Source organism: Rhodnius prolixus, unplaced genomic scaffold (genome assembly GCF_049639745.1).
Source record: "Rhodnius prolixus isolate KJV_2025 unplaced genomic scaffold, Rpr scaffold_3, whole genome shotgun sequence".
Lineage (NCBI taxonomy): Eukaryota > Metazoa > Arthropoda > Insecta > Hemiptera > Reduviidae > Rhodnius > Rhodnius prolixus.
Window position 1 is genome coordinate 38223187 of NW_027411603.1, and position 19072 is coordinate 38242258.

The following is a 19072-nucleotide window of genomic DNA, read 5'->3' on the forward strand; positions in this document are numbered from 1 at the left end:
AGATGGCTTATTAACAATTCTAGCATCAGAGAATTAAATTACAACCTGTATCATCCATTTACACATAAATAAAACTTTATATAAACAAAAAAAAAAAACAACCTTTTTCGACGAGCAAAAATACGAACATACGCGGACTACACGATTTCGCAGTAAAGCATGCTTCCTAATACATCTTAATAAAAATCTTTAAAAAATTGTTATCATCAAGGCAGTCTCATGACTAGAATAACACAGAAAGCGAACACATCAACTATCTCAACACTTCACCAGGCCAGGGCCCGAACAGTTTTGCATTTTTATAATCTTTATGTAAAAAGTCCTTTCAAGAAAGAGTAACTAAATCATGCCATTCATAAACTATAACATTATATTCTCTAATCTAAAGAAAGGCAAAATTCAACAAAGGTAAACCACAGTAACGAACAACTTACACTATAAAATTAGCTGCATCGAATCAACGAATATCGATATGATATCGTAGCATTTTGAAAAGTTGAATTTTTATATATCTGCAATACTAGAATTAGAGACTAAGAACTGAATAAATAAAACGAACTAGTGATACCAAGTTCAAAGTTCCTACTCAATTAATACACAAATAACTTTAACCACATATATCATATAATCGAATTTTCATCAATATAACAGTTCCACCAATTTAAAACCAATTAAAACCCTTATTTATGTGCATAAAACAATATAACTCCATTCATAACATAGCTAATAACACACATCATCATAACTGGCACTTTTGGAGGACATAAAGTAAATAAATAATAATAATAAATAATACTTGTATAAAAAATATAACTAAATAATAATAATAACAGTTAACAGGGGAGGGATTAGCTATGTGGTTAGCGTACTCGATTCCCACGCGGAGATCCCGGGTTCGAATCCAGTTGCTAACCCTTAGATTTTCTCTTCCTAGGAGCTTCTTACAGCTCACTGTCCGGTGATGGACAGTGTTGCCTGTAACGAGAGAACACTGTCCGGAGGCCGGCAGTGCACTGAAAAAAGCTCCAAGCGCTAATAACCTCAGCTGTTGATGCGCTTAAAAAATAAATAAATAACAGTGTTCAAAATTTGAATGAAATAATCAACAAGCCATGTTCAAAACTCAACGATAAGATTAAAATGCTGTTACAAGAAATTTACTGCATAAAAATCACAGAATTTTCGTTTCTCAACTTAGAAATTAGATCTATATTTTTATAGTTAATTTTCAACAGCAAAAAATAATAGAACCAGTATCTATAAAATGGAAAATTGAGACATACTGATAAATGTAAGAATCGAATCCTTTAAGTCTTTTTTACCTCTTGCTTAACAAATAGAAAATTATATTAGAATTCCCAGTGAGTTTTCATTCCTGAGTTTTACTAATTAACAGAACAGTAGCAAGAAGTTCCAAGATCAACAGAAACATGTCTTTGGAAAAACATCAGCGCTATCTCTTACAAACAGAGTGAAAACAATACTTCTGAAATGCGGAGGTAATGAATGATATTTATTAATAAAAAGGAGACAAGAGGTAATTAAAGATTTTTAAGTGCACTTTAAGAAGAGGTGCTTAAATAAGCAATATTATTTTCCATGGAGTGTTTTTTATTAATTTGAAAAGAATAGAAAGAAAAGTGCGGTTATTTGATATTAATAAAGACATTTCCTTTAATAGTTATTTTTGTAGGTTGTTCCGCAGATGATTCATCTCATCATTTGTGTATTTAAATCCTATTTATACATCATCCAGACTGACTTCGATATATTTATAAATAAATAAAGTAAGTTTGAAGATGAATTTGGAACTAAATTCAAGATAATAATTGAAGAAATAAGATACTAGAAGCAAAGAAAAAATTACTAACATGCACTAAAGCACAGAACAATAATTAAAATTCTATTATAGGATCTAATTAACTTGAATTCATGCAAGAAAAAACTATAATAGAAGCGAAGCGAATATAAAAGCAAAAAACTACTTGAGATATATTAATTAAAATGTGGGTGGATCTTGTGTTGTTTTTGTTACAGTTTAACACTTACTTAGTGATTATTAGTGAATGACTGCTGATTCAACGTAAATGCATGTCATCGATGAGCAAAACCAGGAAGCAGATCTAAACAAGAACCAACCACCAAAGTTAGTGGAATGTCAGAAATACTATAAAAAGTCCCATATTTAGGCAGAGAAGAAAATAGCAAGTCGCCAAATATGATAAAGCTAATCTTGCATTACTAGCATTATTGTGCGCTGCATGAGTTAACTTCACTCAGTAAACAATAATTATTTACTGAAGGTATAAATTTGTTGTATCAGATTCTATAATTGTGGCAAAACGTATCTCCACTTTCTAGAAGTATGTTTTTATCAAATGAAAAAAACAATTAATATAAAAAAAAAAAATGAAAGCATTTATATTAAAACATGAATAGCAATTTTAGAAGCATGTAACACACTATAACTACTTCATGAATGAAGTATTTATAAATAATAACGCCATTAAGCTTTTATGTTATAAGTACAGACAAAATACTTTTTAACTTTTCAGATTTTCATTGTACTGTTTAAAAAAATTAACATCAATCTAAACGAATATTAGCAAATTGAAAATAAATGCGAAGATAAACAATAAATGATAATTTTATTGTAAATCAAACCAAAATTAAATTAATTATTTTATCTAATTTTATAACTAATAGAATAGATAAACAACACTAATTACATAAAAACCATTTACTAAAACGAGGTTTATTAAAAATTCTAATTAGCCAGATTATTTGTGATAGTTGTGATTTAACCCAAATTGATTCACAATATGAATGCAACGTCACATGATTGATTTTATTTGCCCAATGATAAAATATGAATTTTTGCAGTTTTTTGTTTTTATTGATTCTACCTAAATAGTATACAGATTCATGAATAAGCTAGTTATGATAAATATAAGTAGATTCAAAGATAGAAAAAAAACAAACAATAAAAAATGAATAAACAACGAGAAAACGATTAATTCTTTCACAAAAACTTTAAGTTTATGCAGTTTCTTTTTTGACTGGCATAATAATAATATCTTGAAGAATTATTAGAGTTAAGATTTTCTTTTAAGATATCTGATGTGATTTTTGTTTTGTTTTATTTCAAAACATCCCAGAGAGAAGAATTATTATTAATTTGTATCAACGAAACTCTCAAGAAATATTGATCTATATAAGAACATGATCTTTTAAAATGACAAAACGGAGATGACCTTCCAGCCGGCAGCCGGTTTTTGTTGTAAAGTAAAGTAATCGCCAATTTTTTCAGGCGGGGCTTAACGTCCAACTACCAATTAGGTGTCGTGGACGGAGGCGACTAGCAAACATACTTTACTGTAAATTTCTTTTGTTAACCATTAAATAAAATCCAAGGCCTAAGACCGGGAATCGAACCCAGTACCACAATACATATTAGTTTCGCAGGTCTCGCCTCTAACCGCTCGGCTACCGTGGCGCATTGGTTTTTGTTGTAAAAGTAATATTGAAAAAACAAGGGACTTCATATGTTCAGTGTATGGCTCGAAGTTTATTTAAAAGGTCAGAAGGTAACCAAAAACTATTAAGGGAATTCTCCCGTTTCTAACCTCAATAATTAATACCCAATTTACAAATTAGTAGATGTCTTTCTTAATGTCCGTTCACTTGCAGGAAAGCTATTAAATTTAATTCAGATGTTTCTAAACACCCTTTTAAGATCTCAACTGAATACAGATACTTCAAGAAATGTTTAAATCAAAAAGAGCGTCAAAATCAAAGCGTCTAGTCAAATAATTAATGCGTACACTATTGTGCAAAGCTCAATCCTTAATTAGAATAGAACACTGGTGCTATCGAGCGAGGTCTTGTCGGGGACTCCGTAAAAGGAGGATGGAGACAATTTCTGTGAGGCAGAATCGGGGAATATAGATCAGAGATAATCCTCAAAGGAGTGTAGGACGAAAAAGTAAAGTAACCTGCATTTTTTCGAAATCCAATCGGGTGTTCTTCTATAAATAAATAAATTGTAACTGTCTTTATATTTACACACTTCCCAAAGTTTTAGATGTTACCTTTATCAGAAAGATTGTGTTCCCAGAGGCATTCTTGGACATACTTCCTACTAATCTAGAATGTATGTAAACGATTACAAAGAAACGCAATCACAGGACAATATCAGCAACTAAAAAAGCGCTTGTTAGGCATCGGTATAATTGACCACAGAGCACATAACATCACTCAACACTCAATAAAAAAAAATACTCAAACGAAAAGTTACTTTTTCTTATAAAAATTCACCGAACTTTACCAGCAACACAAGAAATACTGGCACAAAAACTGTTGTCTACTATAATATAATAGAATATGCTAGTTACAAAATATGGCAACCCAAAAATCTAAGAGCGAAATAAGTGTAAACAACTTTAAAGTTTAACCTGTTTAAGAAATAAATAAACGAAGAAATGGCAATTTTTTTGGAGCGGTCTTTTACTATCAACTAACAACCACAAGAAGACGGTAGCAACACATTCTTCAATAAAACATCGCATTAAATCATCAAAAGGAATCATTGGGAAATACCAGAAATCAAACCTATCGAGAGCTAATATTGTAACTCGATATATGAGATATTTGAATTTATAATGTCGTTTGATACAAAGTAAGAACCTGTAAGCGACCCTAAAAACAACTTTAAAGAAATTATTTCCATTACCTCTTTAGGCGTAAATAAGTACTTTAGTTTAGCTTGTAAACATATTTCTTCTTATAAACGTTTAAACAATTTTAAGGGACTAATTAACCTAAATGAGAAACATGTACCGTTGTCATTAACATTAAATTAAACAATACCAAGGCTTCGTAATTATTAGTTAACGTTATACTACAATCCAAAAAGTTGAGTAAAAACCCAATTGTTTTATTTATAACTTTAATTAGTTAACGTTATACTACAATCCAAAAAGTTGAGTAAAAACCCAATTGTTTTATTTATAACTTAAACTGTAAACTATCCTACAATCTAATTTTTATAATTATAAATTTTTACCACACCTGGCTTCAACAAATATAGTTGGAAAAAATGTTAAGGTTCTTTGGCCCAATTATATTTTCAACATCCTAGCCTGCGAATAAATTAGTTATTATATTTTACAACAAACAGCGCATACACGGGCCTCTGGCATAAGTAAATAAACTACCAAAATAGAAAAGAACTTTAAAAAACATAAAAATATGGATAGCAGCTTGTTTGCAAAACTTATGGATAATTCGCATGCAGCAATTTAAAGCTATTAATCAAGTGAGCATTTATTTACACATTCTTTTTCTAAATAATAATCAACTTAAAAAGAATATTTATTATCTTTTAAATATTATTATTTTTATTAGATTTAACAGAACGTCAAGCCTGGATGTTGTGGAAATTGTATCTTATAAACAAAATAATTAAAATATAATACAATAAATTCATGTATCTACAGCTCTAGGTTTTTGAAAACTGGCTAATTGCACACAATATGATCCCCATAAAAAAAGGGTAATTAAAGGGCAGCAAAGATGCATTAAATGAAACTTACTGAAAAATAAGAATTTTTATAAGCTAGTGATCAAATTGCAACTAGATTTAGAAGGCAGTATATATGTTCATAATATATGTGTATAAAACGGTTAATTGAGCCGTTCACTTCATAAATCAATTACCACCACTAATTGAAATATCTTAAATAAATTTTCATACCACTTCATTCAGTCATACCTTTTTATATTTATAAAAATATATAAAGATATAAATAAACATATAAATTTATTCATGGATATTTATTTTCGAAATAATAAAGATTAACACCAGTAAACGACCAACATTTTTTTGTCCATTGAGCAATAAATAATTTATTTCAGAAGGCATTTTGTTTAACTCCGTGCTCTAATGTAAATCGTTGCAATAATTGAACTCAAATTCAGTAACAGATGCTGAATGATAACGGTAAAATAATTTGAATTTATGTTATAAAGAGATTTTTTTAAAAAAAAACAATCTACATTATTTCATCACATTTTTTGTTTTATGAAATTAATCAAGTTGTGCAATGAACGGCTCAAATGTATATTTGTTTTTATGATTTCTTAACAATACAAGAACAAATACAGAGGCTTTTAGACCAACTACTCCCTAAACTTTCGTTTTCTAATGACAGAACTTAGCGGAAGAGGATTTCTTATTCTTACAGTAAACTACTTGTAAATTATAACGGTGTTTTAAGATTTTATTCTGGATATTCTAGTGGAACAAAAGTATAAGGCTATAGAGCTGGAGGAATTCCAAGTACATATTCCACTCCATTACGCTAAATAGGAATATAGAAGGGTTGAGGAGATCATAGGTGAGTTATAGATTTGTTAGTTAGGCTTAGAATAATTAGAAAAAAAGTACCTAATGGTATAATTTATTTTTAGGCTGTTAGTGAAAAGAAGAGTAAAATAAGTACGTATGAAAGTTCTTTAATAATATTTTTCGGTTGTAAGAAGGCGATCGATTCGTCAAATTCAAATAAAAAAATTAAAATCGAAACAGCCAAGAGCCCACAAAATAGCCCTATTTACAATGCATCTCATTTTCAATCTATTGCAGAAAATAGAGGTTCCCAACTCTTTTTCAATGCATTAAATTAAAAAGTTTTGGATGATAACTTCATTTTTAGTAGTTGGGCTTAACATAACCCAGCCAAAATATTAAAAACTAGCAGTTCATTTCTGATTAGTTTTTAATTGAGATGATTTTAGAAAGAGTAAGTAAAATTAAAATGTCTCAGTCAGATATTAGGTTATGGTATTATACTTCAATTTGCTGCACTTAGATTGCCCTAACATTTGGAGAAAGGCGAATTATATTTCATCATAATAAATTAAACACAAGTAGAAATAATTACATGCAAGAACACTACAATGGAAAAACAAATTTTAAAATTAATATTTAATTACCTGGCTGGGAAGAAGGTCCAGGCTCCACAAGATTCTGCACCGATGGACTAGAACCACCTCCTAAACTGGTGTTTGTTCCTTCGTCAGCAGTTCTCTTAAAGAAATTATGTTGCAAAGCGTAATAAGGAGTCACTCTTGTTTTAGGATCGAAATCCAACATACGATAGATTAGATCCTGAAAAAAATAAATAAATAAATAAAACATCAGTATTACATTAATGTAAGTACAGTAAAAACATTAAGCTTTATGAACTTTTCAGTAATGCTGAAATTTCTGTAAGTATAGTTAATTAATGAAAATTTTCAATAGCAATAAATACTCATTACAGAATTTATTTCTTTAATACAATATAACTTTATATATTTTATTATTACTTCTTTCAATGAGTGATTTAAAGATGTCTTGTGAATAAAAATGTAGAAAAGTATGGTAACCCCTAAAAGGTTTCTTGTAAGTGATTTCTTAAAAATAGTAATGGACGACGAACAAAACTTCAAACTTATTCGATGTGCAATATATAAGCTCATTATTTCACATTAAAATACTCTCAGTAACTTAATTTTTCGTGAAAAAATGTAAGATACAATTTTCCTTTTGCTCTGAATGCATCAGTAAGTGCAGGGTGCAATTGGTCATAGAAGTTAACTATAAAGACTAAATGACCACACACCGATATCAAGTGTATAATTGCAAAAGCAGCACTACAAAAATGGCAGGCAGATTACAGTAACGGTATTAAGGAAGATTCTATAAAACTATGGCTGATCAGTTACCTAGACAACCATGGTTTAAAGGAACTGTCACTAATAAATGGGTTGAGCTGAGAGCGAACCACGCGGTGGTTCAAAAGGTCCTCTCCTCTTTGCGTAGATTGCAATGAGGAGGAAGATTTCAAACATAACATGTTATAATAATGATATGTCCACGTTATATGGTAGAAAGGAAACGAATGTTTGACGACATATGTTATACAGGTATTTAGATGCACCATTTCGCTACGAAGACATAAAATTCTCCACCAACATATATGTGCTTAAGTCTATAGCAGAGCTAGCAATGACATATGAATGTATTTAAAAGTTATAGAATGAATGCAAGAAAATGATTACAGAAGGAGTACGTGATTTTAATTTCGGTTAAGCTATAAGGATGTCAGAATATAGAGTACTGATCCATCCATTAGCTGTAGTTTATGTAAATAGTTGTAATATATAGTAGAGGAATAAATGTGTGAAGCGAATGTATTTATAAGTAAGAATGGATATTCTAGTGATAAGCACCTAGACGATGCTGGCTGACGATGGCGAAAACCAATGCCAACAAAAAAAAAATAGACTAAATGACAACAGCAGCAGATTATCTACACGCCTAGTTGCCTAATTTTGCGGGTAGGATAAACCAAAATTCTTTTAATTAATTGAATTGTTTTAATTTCAATTAATACCCCTTTTGTGTTGTGAAAAATGAATGTTCTGATGACGTCAGACTGGACTGGATATACTGAGGATTAATTATTCTTAAAAGCAACAATTGGTGTGCCTATTAGAGAAATTATCTTGTAATGGATCAGAGCGGAGGATTAGTCAGAACCATGAAGTAGTTTCTCTTAACTATAAGAGATAGTTAGAGACTCTTTAAAAATATGTTAATCTCCAAAGATTTGGAACGAATAGTCAACTCTTCATTTAATTATTATAGAAATATTAGAGCACTGGTTTTCCATGAGTCACATTTTTAGTTACCTTCTCAAATAAAGAAGTTAAGCCTAATGTCGCAAATTCGCTTAGCAAGCTAAAAAACTCCTCGCCTATTTCTAACAAAGAATAAAGTATGAAATCTCAGGACTTAAATCTTGAGACCTTTGTAAATCTGGAGAAGATGATAATTTACAACACTTCCTGATTACTTGCTCTGTTTTAACCTTTTTAGACACAAATATATCGCTACCATATCTCACTCAAAACACTTTATAAGCGATAATTATAATGCGATTCTAATTTTGCCTGTGACCAGGTGGTAGCAGTTTTATTTTTTCTACTTCTTTATTTTTTTTTATTTAACGAAAACCATCTAAAGGTACTTCGTCTTGTACGCTTCTTAAGTTTACTCATTACAATTTATTTTCTTTAAACTTTGGACGCTCAATTTACCATAAAGTTAAAGAAGTTAATGGCAACCAATTGAGGTTCTTTAGTCGTTAATAAAGAAAACAAGAGAAGCGAAACAAATATCAAAAATAAAAATAAAAAAAATCTTGGATACAAATTAAAATTTCCACATAAAATCTGTAATACCTTGAACTTGAGATAATCAGAAATGGAGTGTCCAGGTTCCCCAAGCCGCCTTCCGCCTGGGCCACCAGATTCAACACCTAGTATATCGTGAAGTCTCCGCGATCCTGGGCTGCGATATTTTTTGCCATCTTTAGCTTTTCTCAGTACGTATCCATCACCCGTGGAATTCTTTTCAAAATACTTACGGGTTTTGTGGGCCATATCGAGAATATGTTTAGGAGGCATACCAAGTACTTCAACTATTTTATTCATCTGATCCACCTAAATAACGAATAAATCATATATAAATTCTTTATTTCGAGTGTTCAACAGTCTGGAAATTTAAGACTGTGTAATTGATCTAGTCAATTCAAGAGGTGAGATAGTATAAGAATTTGTTTCTATGAAATGTTAATTTCTGCAATAATAAATAACAGAATTCAAGTACTTATATGATTAGTACAGAATTACATTACTATCACAAAACCATGAAGACCTTCTGGTATAGGTTATTTCATTTTTAGTGTTTGTAGAAAATCGTAACTTCAACGATTCTTACAACTGAGTAATTAGAAAAAAATAATTATACAACCCAATAATATAAAATGCTTCCAAATAAACCCAATATATCTAAAAAATTCGAGATCTAGGTCTCCAGTTACTGAACACGAAATTATTCCTAACTTGTTCAGGTTTCTATTAGATTCCTCAACTTTAATTGTCATGATGTATTTATAATTATTAATATTATAATTATGAAGATTATAATTTTTATAAAGATGGCATAATATATACCTCATTGGCACCACTAAAGAGGGGTTCTCCTGTGTGCATTTCCACAAGAATGCAACCCAAACTCCACATGTCAATAGCAAGATCGTAAGGGATTCCAAGAAGAACCTCTGGTGATCGGTAAAACCTTGACTGGATGTACTGATAAATCTAAAATTAAAAAAAATAAAAATAACATTTTTGGTTTGTGGAATAACTGTAAAAAACATCTAGTTTTATCTTTTAATCATAAAACACAAGGCCTTCTCCTCAATTGCGAATAAGATTCTTATGTAAGTCATTTAAGCAGATTATTTAGGATTAAGTTTCTTTTACTCGTGCCACCTTAAAGATCTAAATTTAAAAGTTGACCGTCCACGGTTCACATGGCTTCAATTTAGTTCAGGACTAAAATATTAGGTAAGACTAGAATGGATGGAGCATCGATATATTGTTTAAGTATCAACGTAATTAAGTTCTTATTTTCAAAGAGGGTAGTACAACAAAATTGGGCTAGCCAAGCATAAGAGCACAGAAATGCTGCCACAATGCAGTGGACCCATGAGACTGCAACTCAAATTTGATTGTCCATTATGGAGGAAAAAAGAAGAATATGAAGAGAGATCGTAACTCTTAAGAATGTGTTAAAAAGTGAAAAAGCAAATGCTTTTCTATTGAGACCAATTTAAAAAGTATAATGATTTGTAGATGTTCATTTGTGGATAACCTGGTTCATAGAATTTCGTAAGGTAACAACATATAATACAAAATAAAGCTAAATGTGTTAATACAAATATTTTATAGTTCTGTTTTATCATGTTTGTCTTGTTTTTATTATTTTTTATTTTTATATTTTACAGTTGTGATTTCTATTATTATTAATTAATAAATATATAAATATGAATAGTTTAGAGATATATTGTAAATAAAATGTAAGTCACATTACCACTCTTTACTGTACAAAACTGTATTCTTATGATGTAAAATAAATTTTAAACAAAGATTTGGCTCCAACATTTTTGTCTTTTCTTTTCATTTTCTTTTTTGTCATTTTGATATTAATCAAAATAAATTCATAAAAAAGATTTATAAATATGGATTCCGCTTGATATTAAGTATACCAAATATCGTTCAGTTTAGGTACGGTTAGGTTCGGCGCTTAATCCTCAACAACGTTTCAGTTTAGACAATAAATTACAAGATAAATAAATAGCCTACTATAAATGGAAATTAAAACTTTACTAACCCTTTGTCCAAGTTGGCATGATGAACCAAAATCAACAATCTTAATAGCTGATCTTTTTGGATTGCAAAGGAGAATATTTTCAGGCTTAAGGTCACAATGAATGATATTAAGTTCTGGTGTAGATAGAAACAATAATGCTGTGCATAATTGTTGGGCAAATTTTCTTGTTAGATTAAGTGAGACGCCACGGAAATTTGTGTTTCTTAGCAGATCGTATAAATTATATGACAGCAATTCGAACACAAGACATAAGTGATTTCGCCACATGAAATGTCTTTTCAGCCTCACTAAAAAGCAAAAAAACAACAATAGGTTATCGAATTATTTTAGTTTTCAATTTTACATTTACATATATTAATTTCTCTTACTATTTACTCAAGGAAAATAAAGATACCAGAATCGAGTTTTATTTCCAGAAACAATTTAAGATCTAATTCTGGAAATAAGTTCTTAGAAAACAGTCAGTATGTGGGTATGTCCATGTAATTATATGAAAACTAGCTCAATATATATTGAAAAATACCTTTTAAATAAAAAGAAGAAAATAGAAAAATACTTTAATCAAAAAATGTACTTAAGTACAGCTTTTCTATTAGAGTTTCAGTTTACACTGTAACCTCCTAACTGTTTATAATAATAGGTTTAAAAACAGATCATTAGATTGAGGGAAGAAATTTGGACAAAAACGCTCTAAGCATTGTAAGCTCACTTTACATAAGAGCGTTTTTCACGCTCCCCAATGTCTGTGTACTCAACTCCAACGTTACAGTATCATATGGAACCCACAAAGCGGTTTTTCTTTTAACGCTGGTAAAGGAAAAACACTTTTCAGAAGCGAGGAAAATATATTCTTCCACTTTGTCCATCTTACAAGAGTTGTGTAAGCCTTTTAATCTTTTTTTTTTATATCGTGGCGAGTTCGTTGCCAGTCTTAGTAATTTTGTTCTGCGGGCCATTAATATTTGGTCCTACAGGTGATACTAAAAATTATTGTAGGAAAAAGTAGCGAAATAATAAATAAACTATAAATGACCACTTTCAAAAAAGGAGTTTTCCATTATCTTTGCGATTTTCTTAAAAAAAAAAAAAACTACCGACTTATTTAAAAAGTTCATATGTACATTTCACGCACTTAGATCTGAAATTTTGTCGTACTCATTTTTCTAGAAAAATCGTATAAAGCAGTTTTGGGGAAATGGAAGTGGAAGCTTTATTTAAGGATTAATTCAATTAATATAATTTTAATTAAAGGTATTCGAGGTAAGAGTATTAAATATGAAATATATGTAGTATAAAAGTTTATTACAGAATTTTACTTTTTCTTAATAATAATAAATAAAGTTATATAGTATTCTATTCCAAATTTTTAATACAGGCTTCTCATTGAAATATCGTTTTAAGGTACTCCAACTGCGACAAGAGATTTTTAGAAAATGATTTATTTTTGTGAAATGATTTCTTAGAATTGCAAAAATTGTAGTAAGAGAAAGAAGTGGGTGTTCACACCAATTTTTATTTATTATTTTGTTTCTTAAATTAAAATTAAAATAATATTGTTTTTTAATTTTCATGAAATATGCTGGAAAATCACGAAATACTCACCAATATAATATTTATTATCTGCATCGGCTTTGTTCATCATTTCTAGCAGCATTACCTCAATCTGAGCCTGATTTAGGAATGGCTTCTTGTTTTTGATTATCTTGATTGCAACATGACAAACTTCTTCATGGTCAAAAGCTTTCACCACCTAAAATCAGAAAAGAAATATATAGACTTTTTTTTTTACAAATACTAGCAAATTGAACCAATCAAAATGCTGATGTAGAGGTGTAAAATATTGGCGGTTTGATTGGGCAATCAGAAGTTCGAAGTTTCATCATGTCTTGGGCGGCGTCACGCCCTTTTCTAACGGATAACTGTAATGAAGAATTTAAGGTGTTTTTTCTTAAAGTTACTATCCAAATTGTTCATTATTACTCAGGATTGTTACTAGCTAGCATTAAACTACCAATCACCCTTTGGTTCTCATTAAATGGCGATCCTCCAAATATTAACATCAAAACATGGCGAGCTTACTTCTCCTGGCCCACATCTAAGCAAGACTGGTTTTCCTTCTTTCACCCCCCCCCCCCATAAAAAAAATCATTCAGATCTACCAAGTTTTTGTTTTAGATATTTTCATGTAAAATTTTTATTGCATAATCTGATAATTAATCAAATACCCACAGGGCCAAATTAGTAAAAAAATGCTAAACTTTCATTTTTCTATGAAACTATTGGGGTAAAATAATTGACCAATCAGAATGCAAAGGTAAAGGTGTGAAATGTAGGCGGGTGGATTGGCCAATCAGAAGCTGGAACTTTTATAGCGTCACGCCCTTTTCTATAGGCTGCTACTTAAAGTTGTTAAAAAAATAATAAAAAAATATTGTAAATAAAAAATTATGTCTGCAATTGGCTATCATCTGTCTTGTCTTTAAATTAGCATCATAATATATTTGAAACGAACTATTTTTTTATTTCAGATTATAGACAATCGGATGGAAATATTTTAATACGGCATTTGATTGCACATTCTGTATCAACTCTTTGCAAAAAGTTTAACATGAACTATTTTAGTAGTTTTGTCACACAACGTGCTAGATAAAATGATGCTTTAATTTATTTTATCTAATGAGATGATATTTTAGAATGTGATATCGGAGAATATTTTCTTAACTAATGGAAGGAGAATTGAAACGTGATTTAAGTCTAAATAAAGCACTATAAAATGTACACCTTAGGGTTTAGACAGTGGAAAAATTCTTAAAAAGCAAGAAGTAAATTTTAATAAAATCGAAGGGATTATTACAAACCCATAGATTTTAAGGATGTCCATGGATGATAGTGGTAAAAGATTTTTGAATATTCATCATTGATGGTGAGTGGGAAGAGGTGGGAAGAAAAAAATAACACATTTACCTGTCCAAATGATCCTTTTCCAATGAGAGAATCAATTTCATATCTGTCCAGGAACTTTTCACCATTTTTTATGATGTAGTCATGATTTTCATCATCATATCCATCATTATATAACTTGCGTTCTTTTTTGTGTGAACTATCTTCTCCTTGTGTACCTTGCGCTCTTCGTTTCTTCTTTGCATAATATACCTAAAATCAAAATTATACAAAGAACTTTTAGAAAAATAGTTACAAAAAAAAAGAAAAAAAAGAAGGTAATATTGACATCAATGTTAACGCAGTTATTCTGCATGAAAATGAAACTGTTGAAATAAATCTACCGAAACGCCTTACAGCTATACAATTTTTAGGTCGAATTAGCGGTATCTGGACGAAACTTATACGTCTCACTTAAAATAATTTGCAAGAATTGTTGCATACCCTCTCTCCATTTTGGATATTGTTTTAAAAAAACAGGTGAAGTTGAATAAACAATAGATTTTCTTTTATTTTTTCCCCCCTTTAAGATCCAAAGTAGAACGACCTACCTTTCTCTTCTAGTGAACAGGAATAATTTCTACAAATTAATGGCCTCCTTTCTTTCTAAAAGCTACTTCTTTCATTTCAGTATAATAATGCTTATATTACTTTACCGAGGATGAAATCGTATGCAATTCCAAGTGAAATGCAGGTAAATAATCTTGTAACAGATTTTTCTCAAAAGTCACAACAGTGGATTTCTCGAAACTTAATCACTCAATTTTCTTTTTTTGTTTTGTTTTTTGGCATTGGCTTTCGCCATACAGCCAGCATCGTCTAGGTGCTTATCACTAGAATATCACTCACTCTCCATTCTTACTTATAAATACATTCGCTTCACACATTCGTCCCTCTACTATATTCAACTATTTACATAAACTACAGCTAATGGATGGATGGATCAGTACTCTACATATTCCTGCCATCCTTATAGCTTAACCTTCTCAAATCATTTTCTTGCATTCATTCTAATCGGCTATTACTTTTAAATACATTCATATTTCATTGCTAGTTCTGCTATAGACTTAAGCACATAGATGTTGGTGGAGAATATTATGTCTTCGTAGCAAAATGGTGCATCTAAATACCTGTATACTCGTATGTCGTCAAACATTCGTTTCCTTTCTAGTGCATAACGTAGGAGGATTTGAAATCCTCCTCCTCATTGCAATCTACGCAAAGAGGAGAGAGGACCTTTTGTTGATCCTGTGAAGATACGATCCGCGCACAGCATGGTTCGCTCTCAGCCTGCTTATTGTCGCAATAACCCATTTATTAGTGACAGTTCCCTTAAACCATGTTTGTCTAGGCAACTGATCGGCCATAGTTTTATAGTATCTCCCTTTATTACCATTATTGTAATCTGTCTGCCATTTTTGTAGTGCTGTTTTTGCAATTGCACACTCGATATCGGTGTGAGGGTTTCACTTTTGTTACAAAACCTTTTCCTTTTTTTTAATTATTATTATTATTATTATTATTATTTTTCGTGAAAACTGATTTGATAACTATTTCTAGGGCAGTGTTTTTAAAAGACCTTTTTTTTTTCCAAAAGTTTCACATCTGCATTCTCAATTGTAATATAATTTTTGTGAAAGTTAAATGAGTTACCACAATTTCGAATCTTAAAAAAGAAATGCGATTTTCCTTGGACGATTTTGTTTTCTTTAAATATATATATATATATTTGTTTTGAATGCTTACAAAGAGACAGACAAAGTCGGTAAATAAGAAAAAGAAAAACGAGTAAAAATTTCCAACAAAAATAAAACCTTAATTAAATTAAAATTCAAGGGCTACCCCTGTGGCCCTCTTCATTCATGCCATAAAATTATCAATTATTAATGTTAATTACTACGAAATAATATTTTAATAAAGGATTTTTTTTTCAGGTGGTACTTAACGTCCGTCCATCTACCCAATTAGGTGTCGTGGACGGAAGAAGTACTTTACTATTACTATTTAACAAATAAAAAGTATCTACGCGCGGGGTTCGAACTGGGGATCCCTCACTTCACAAATGACTTCGTAACCACTAAACTAACGACCTAAGCCAGGTAATTAACTTAAAAAAGTGACAAAGAATGCCAAAATCCACTAATTACCGTGTCTTGAAATTTAAAAAGTAATTCATTCTGTTTAATAATACCAATTTTTAACATATTTCACCAAAAATAGGTACTTTGTGGGTCGTACATAGTGCTGAATTGTCATTGCACACCGTTTACGAAAACTCTGTTCTATGAAGTGATGTCCGAAGCTTTGCTGATCATATAATGTCAGTAATGTATGCAGGGGGGATTTTTAAGCAGTAAATAGATTTGAAGATATTAGAAGATATTGAAATTTAAATTATTTATTTCAATTTAGGTAAACTTTAAGTTGGACAGTATGAAAGGTTAATTTTTTTGAAAGGAATGGAATGACTATTTAATAACAAACGTCTAATCCACCAATGGAGGATTGCAAAAAGCTGGATACTTTCCAGTACACAGACTCCATTCTTGAAAGGTTCAGGACCATGCTCTTAGATGTCCTTCACTAATCTTAAAGGGCGTTTTCAACGGCCAGAACCATTTTACCACTACCAACTTTATATCTGTTATACTAGCCTCCAAATTACCTTACTGCAAATGTTTCTACAACTTAGTAAAAGACCTAACCCTTTATTTCGTTGAAATTGACTTAAAGGGATTCTGGAGGAGGCATTTCGACATCCACTGTGTTCTTTTCTTTTAGGAGGGTCCTGGCAAAGAGACGCCTTCAGGATGGAAATTAGAAAACTAAGGCTGGGGAAAACTATAGGCTGTAAAAGCATTATTAAATAATAATAAAAAAAAAAAACGGGCGTTTAAGAAGAAATGCTAGAGCTATTGTATAATATGTAAATATGGATTTTCTGTGATATGTAATGAGGAGTGTAGAGCAGAGAGGCGAGTGGTAGACTAGACAGAGGAGCTGGTGGGGCGGGCCATAGTGGGGGTGGCAGATCGATACACACCCAAACCTGCCCGCTCGCTCCCACCATGGCTCGCCGCCTCCAGCTAGCCTCACTCGTGCCGTCTCTGTCGCGCCAACCCAAACACTGCTCGCCCGTCCCGACGGCAAACCATACTATCCAGCTTCTGCACTCTAGGTCAGACCTTCTTCTACCACTTACAAAAACCTTTCATTCCTTATTTTTATACAAATAGCAAATGATTAACATTTTTAATCGTCTTATCCTGTTCCCACGCTCATTTCTTACAACAAAATAATGCTATTTTTATTTTTAAAGCGTTATTGAGGATTTTCTTTTTCTTTTTTTTTTTTTTGAATTTTCACAGGATTAAGGAAACAAGGGATTTGATGTAAGGCAAACATATTTTTATGTTAACCGGATTCCTAAAATATGAAAACCCAGAGAATGGTTACAATACTGAAATCCGTTTTATTTCTGTTGTCGCTTCTTTATATTAGGACTTCTATCGAAATCCGGTTTCCGGATGTGCCACATACTATTTTCCCGATCTAAATGCTTACAACTTTTATTTTACTCGTTTACTGCAATTGCTGTGTGACAAGGAGCACTATCGTGATGCAACACCCGCTTGTTCTTGATGTTTGATTCTCACACGAATGACCCTTTTTCGAAGTTTTTCAAGAACCTCTAAGTAAAAGTGTTGATTGACCGTTTGACCTTGAGGTAGAAACACTTTGTGGACGATTCCTTGGATATCGAAAAAAACAAATCAGCATGCTCCTTGTCACACAGCAATCTCCAATAAACCAGAGTTTTTGGCCAGTAAAAACATTCCTGTGGCTCCTCAGCCTCCTTATTCGCCTGACTTGTGATCTTTGTGACTTTTTTTCTCTTCTCGAAGTTGAAAAATCACTTCAAGGGTACTCATTTTGGGACAGTCGAAAACATTCAAACGGCTGTAACCGACCAAGCTGAAGGCTATTCCAGTATTGGAGTTCAAGCACTGCTATAAGGAGTGGAAGAAACGTCTCCAGCGCTGTGTGGCTTCAGAAGGAAGTTATTTTGAAGGTGACAATATAGAATTGTAATTCTTTTTGAATAAACAAATTTAAAAAAATATGTTTATGTATTCATAAAGAGGTAAGGATGGAAAATACGAAAACCCTGCATTATGTAAGCCATAATGGCAATCTTACAGACAGCAAACACCCTAGGAAATTAGGTTATAAGTTGAGATGATCTCGCGACCAGGCTTTAGTCTGCAATGAGAATTTAAAGGTAGCGTTTTGGTAAACATATATTTGTGAATCATTGGGATATAATGTGACTGACTGAATCTAAGTTGAGTTACATATAAGGAACTTTGGTTACACAGCAACCAAAGGCAGCATTTTTCAATCGGTGTACCGGTTTGGTTAATCCAGAAGTGTACAGAAAATTAGCAAAGATGGAAAAGTTATTATTTTCTTGTGAATGAGGAATATTGTGACAAGAGCAACGAACCAATACGAACATACATTATTTTTCTATGTTCAATAAAATAAAAATTTAAAGATTTTTAAGAGATATACAGTCGAGCCTCCCCATAAAGGACACTCTCACTAGCGACCACCTCTATTTACGGACAGTTTTTGGATTTCCCCGTTTTACCCCTATACACTTTCTATATAAAAGAACCTCCATCTAACGGTCACTCTACATAGCGACCGCTGTCATTGATTTTGTGGAACGGATTAAATGTTTCACCACCCACCAACGGACCACCTTATTATTAAAAGTTCGTTTGACGCGGTAATGAAAAGAATTATCCCCTCTCAAGTTTTTGGTTTTTTTTTGGTTTT

The 19072-nt window shown here is 31.4% G+C and overlaps 1 protein-coding gene across 3 annotated transcripts in view; it reads right to left on the reverse strand.

Moving 5' to 3' along the window:
* mnb (minibrain) overlaps positions 1 to 19072 on the reverse strand; it is a 159620-nt gene that overhangs the window by 1626 nt on the left and 138922 nt on the right. For 2 of the 3 annotated variants that reach the window (XM_074124785.1, XM_074124784.1), the window contains 6 exons: positions 14252 to 14440; positions 12890 to 13037; positions 11288 to 11574; positions 10066 to 10212; positions 9292 to 9552; positions 6997 to 7171 (listed from right to left, as the gene is read on the reverse strand). In XM_074124785.1, coding sequence (XP_073980886.1) covers positions 6997 to 7171; positions 9292 to 9552; positions 10066 to 10212; positions 11288 to 11574; positions 12890 to 13037; positions 14252 to 14440 — 1207 coding nt within the window. Of the gene's footprint in view, positions 1 to 2049; positions 2124 to 6996; positions 7172 to 9291; positions 9553 to 10065; positions 10213 to 11287; positions 11575 to 12889; positions 13038 to 14251; positions 14441 to 19072 lie in introns of all 3 variants that reach the window. The other variant, XM_074124786.1, reaches the window with a different exon arrangement.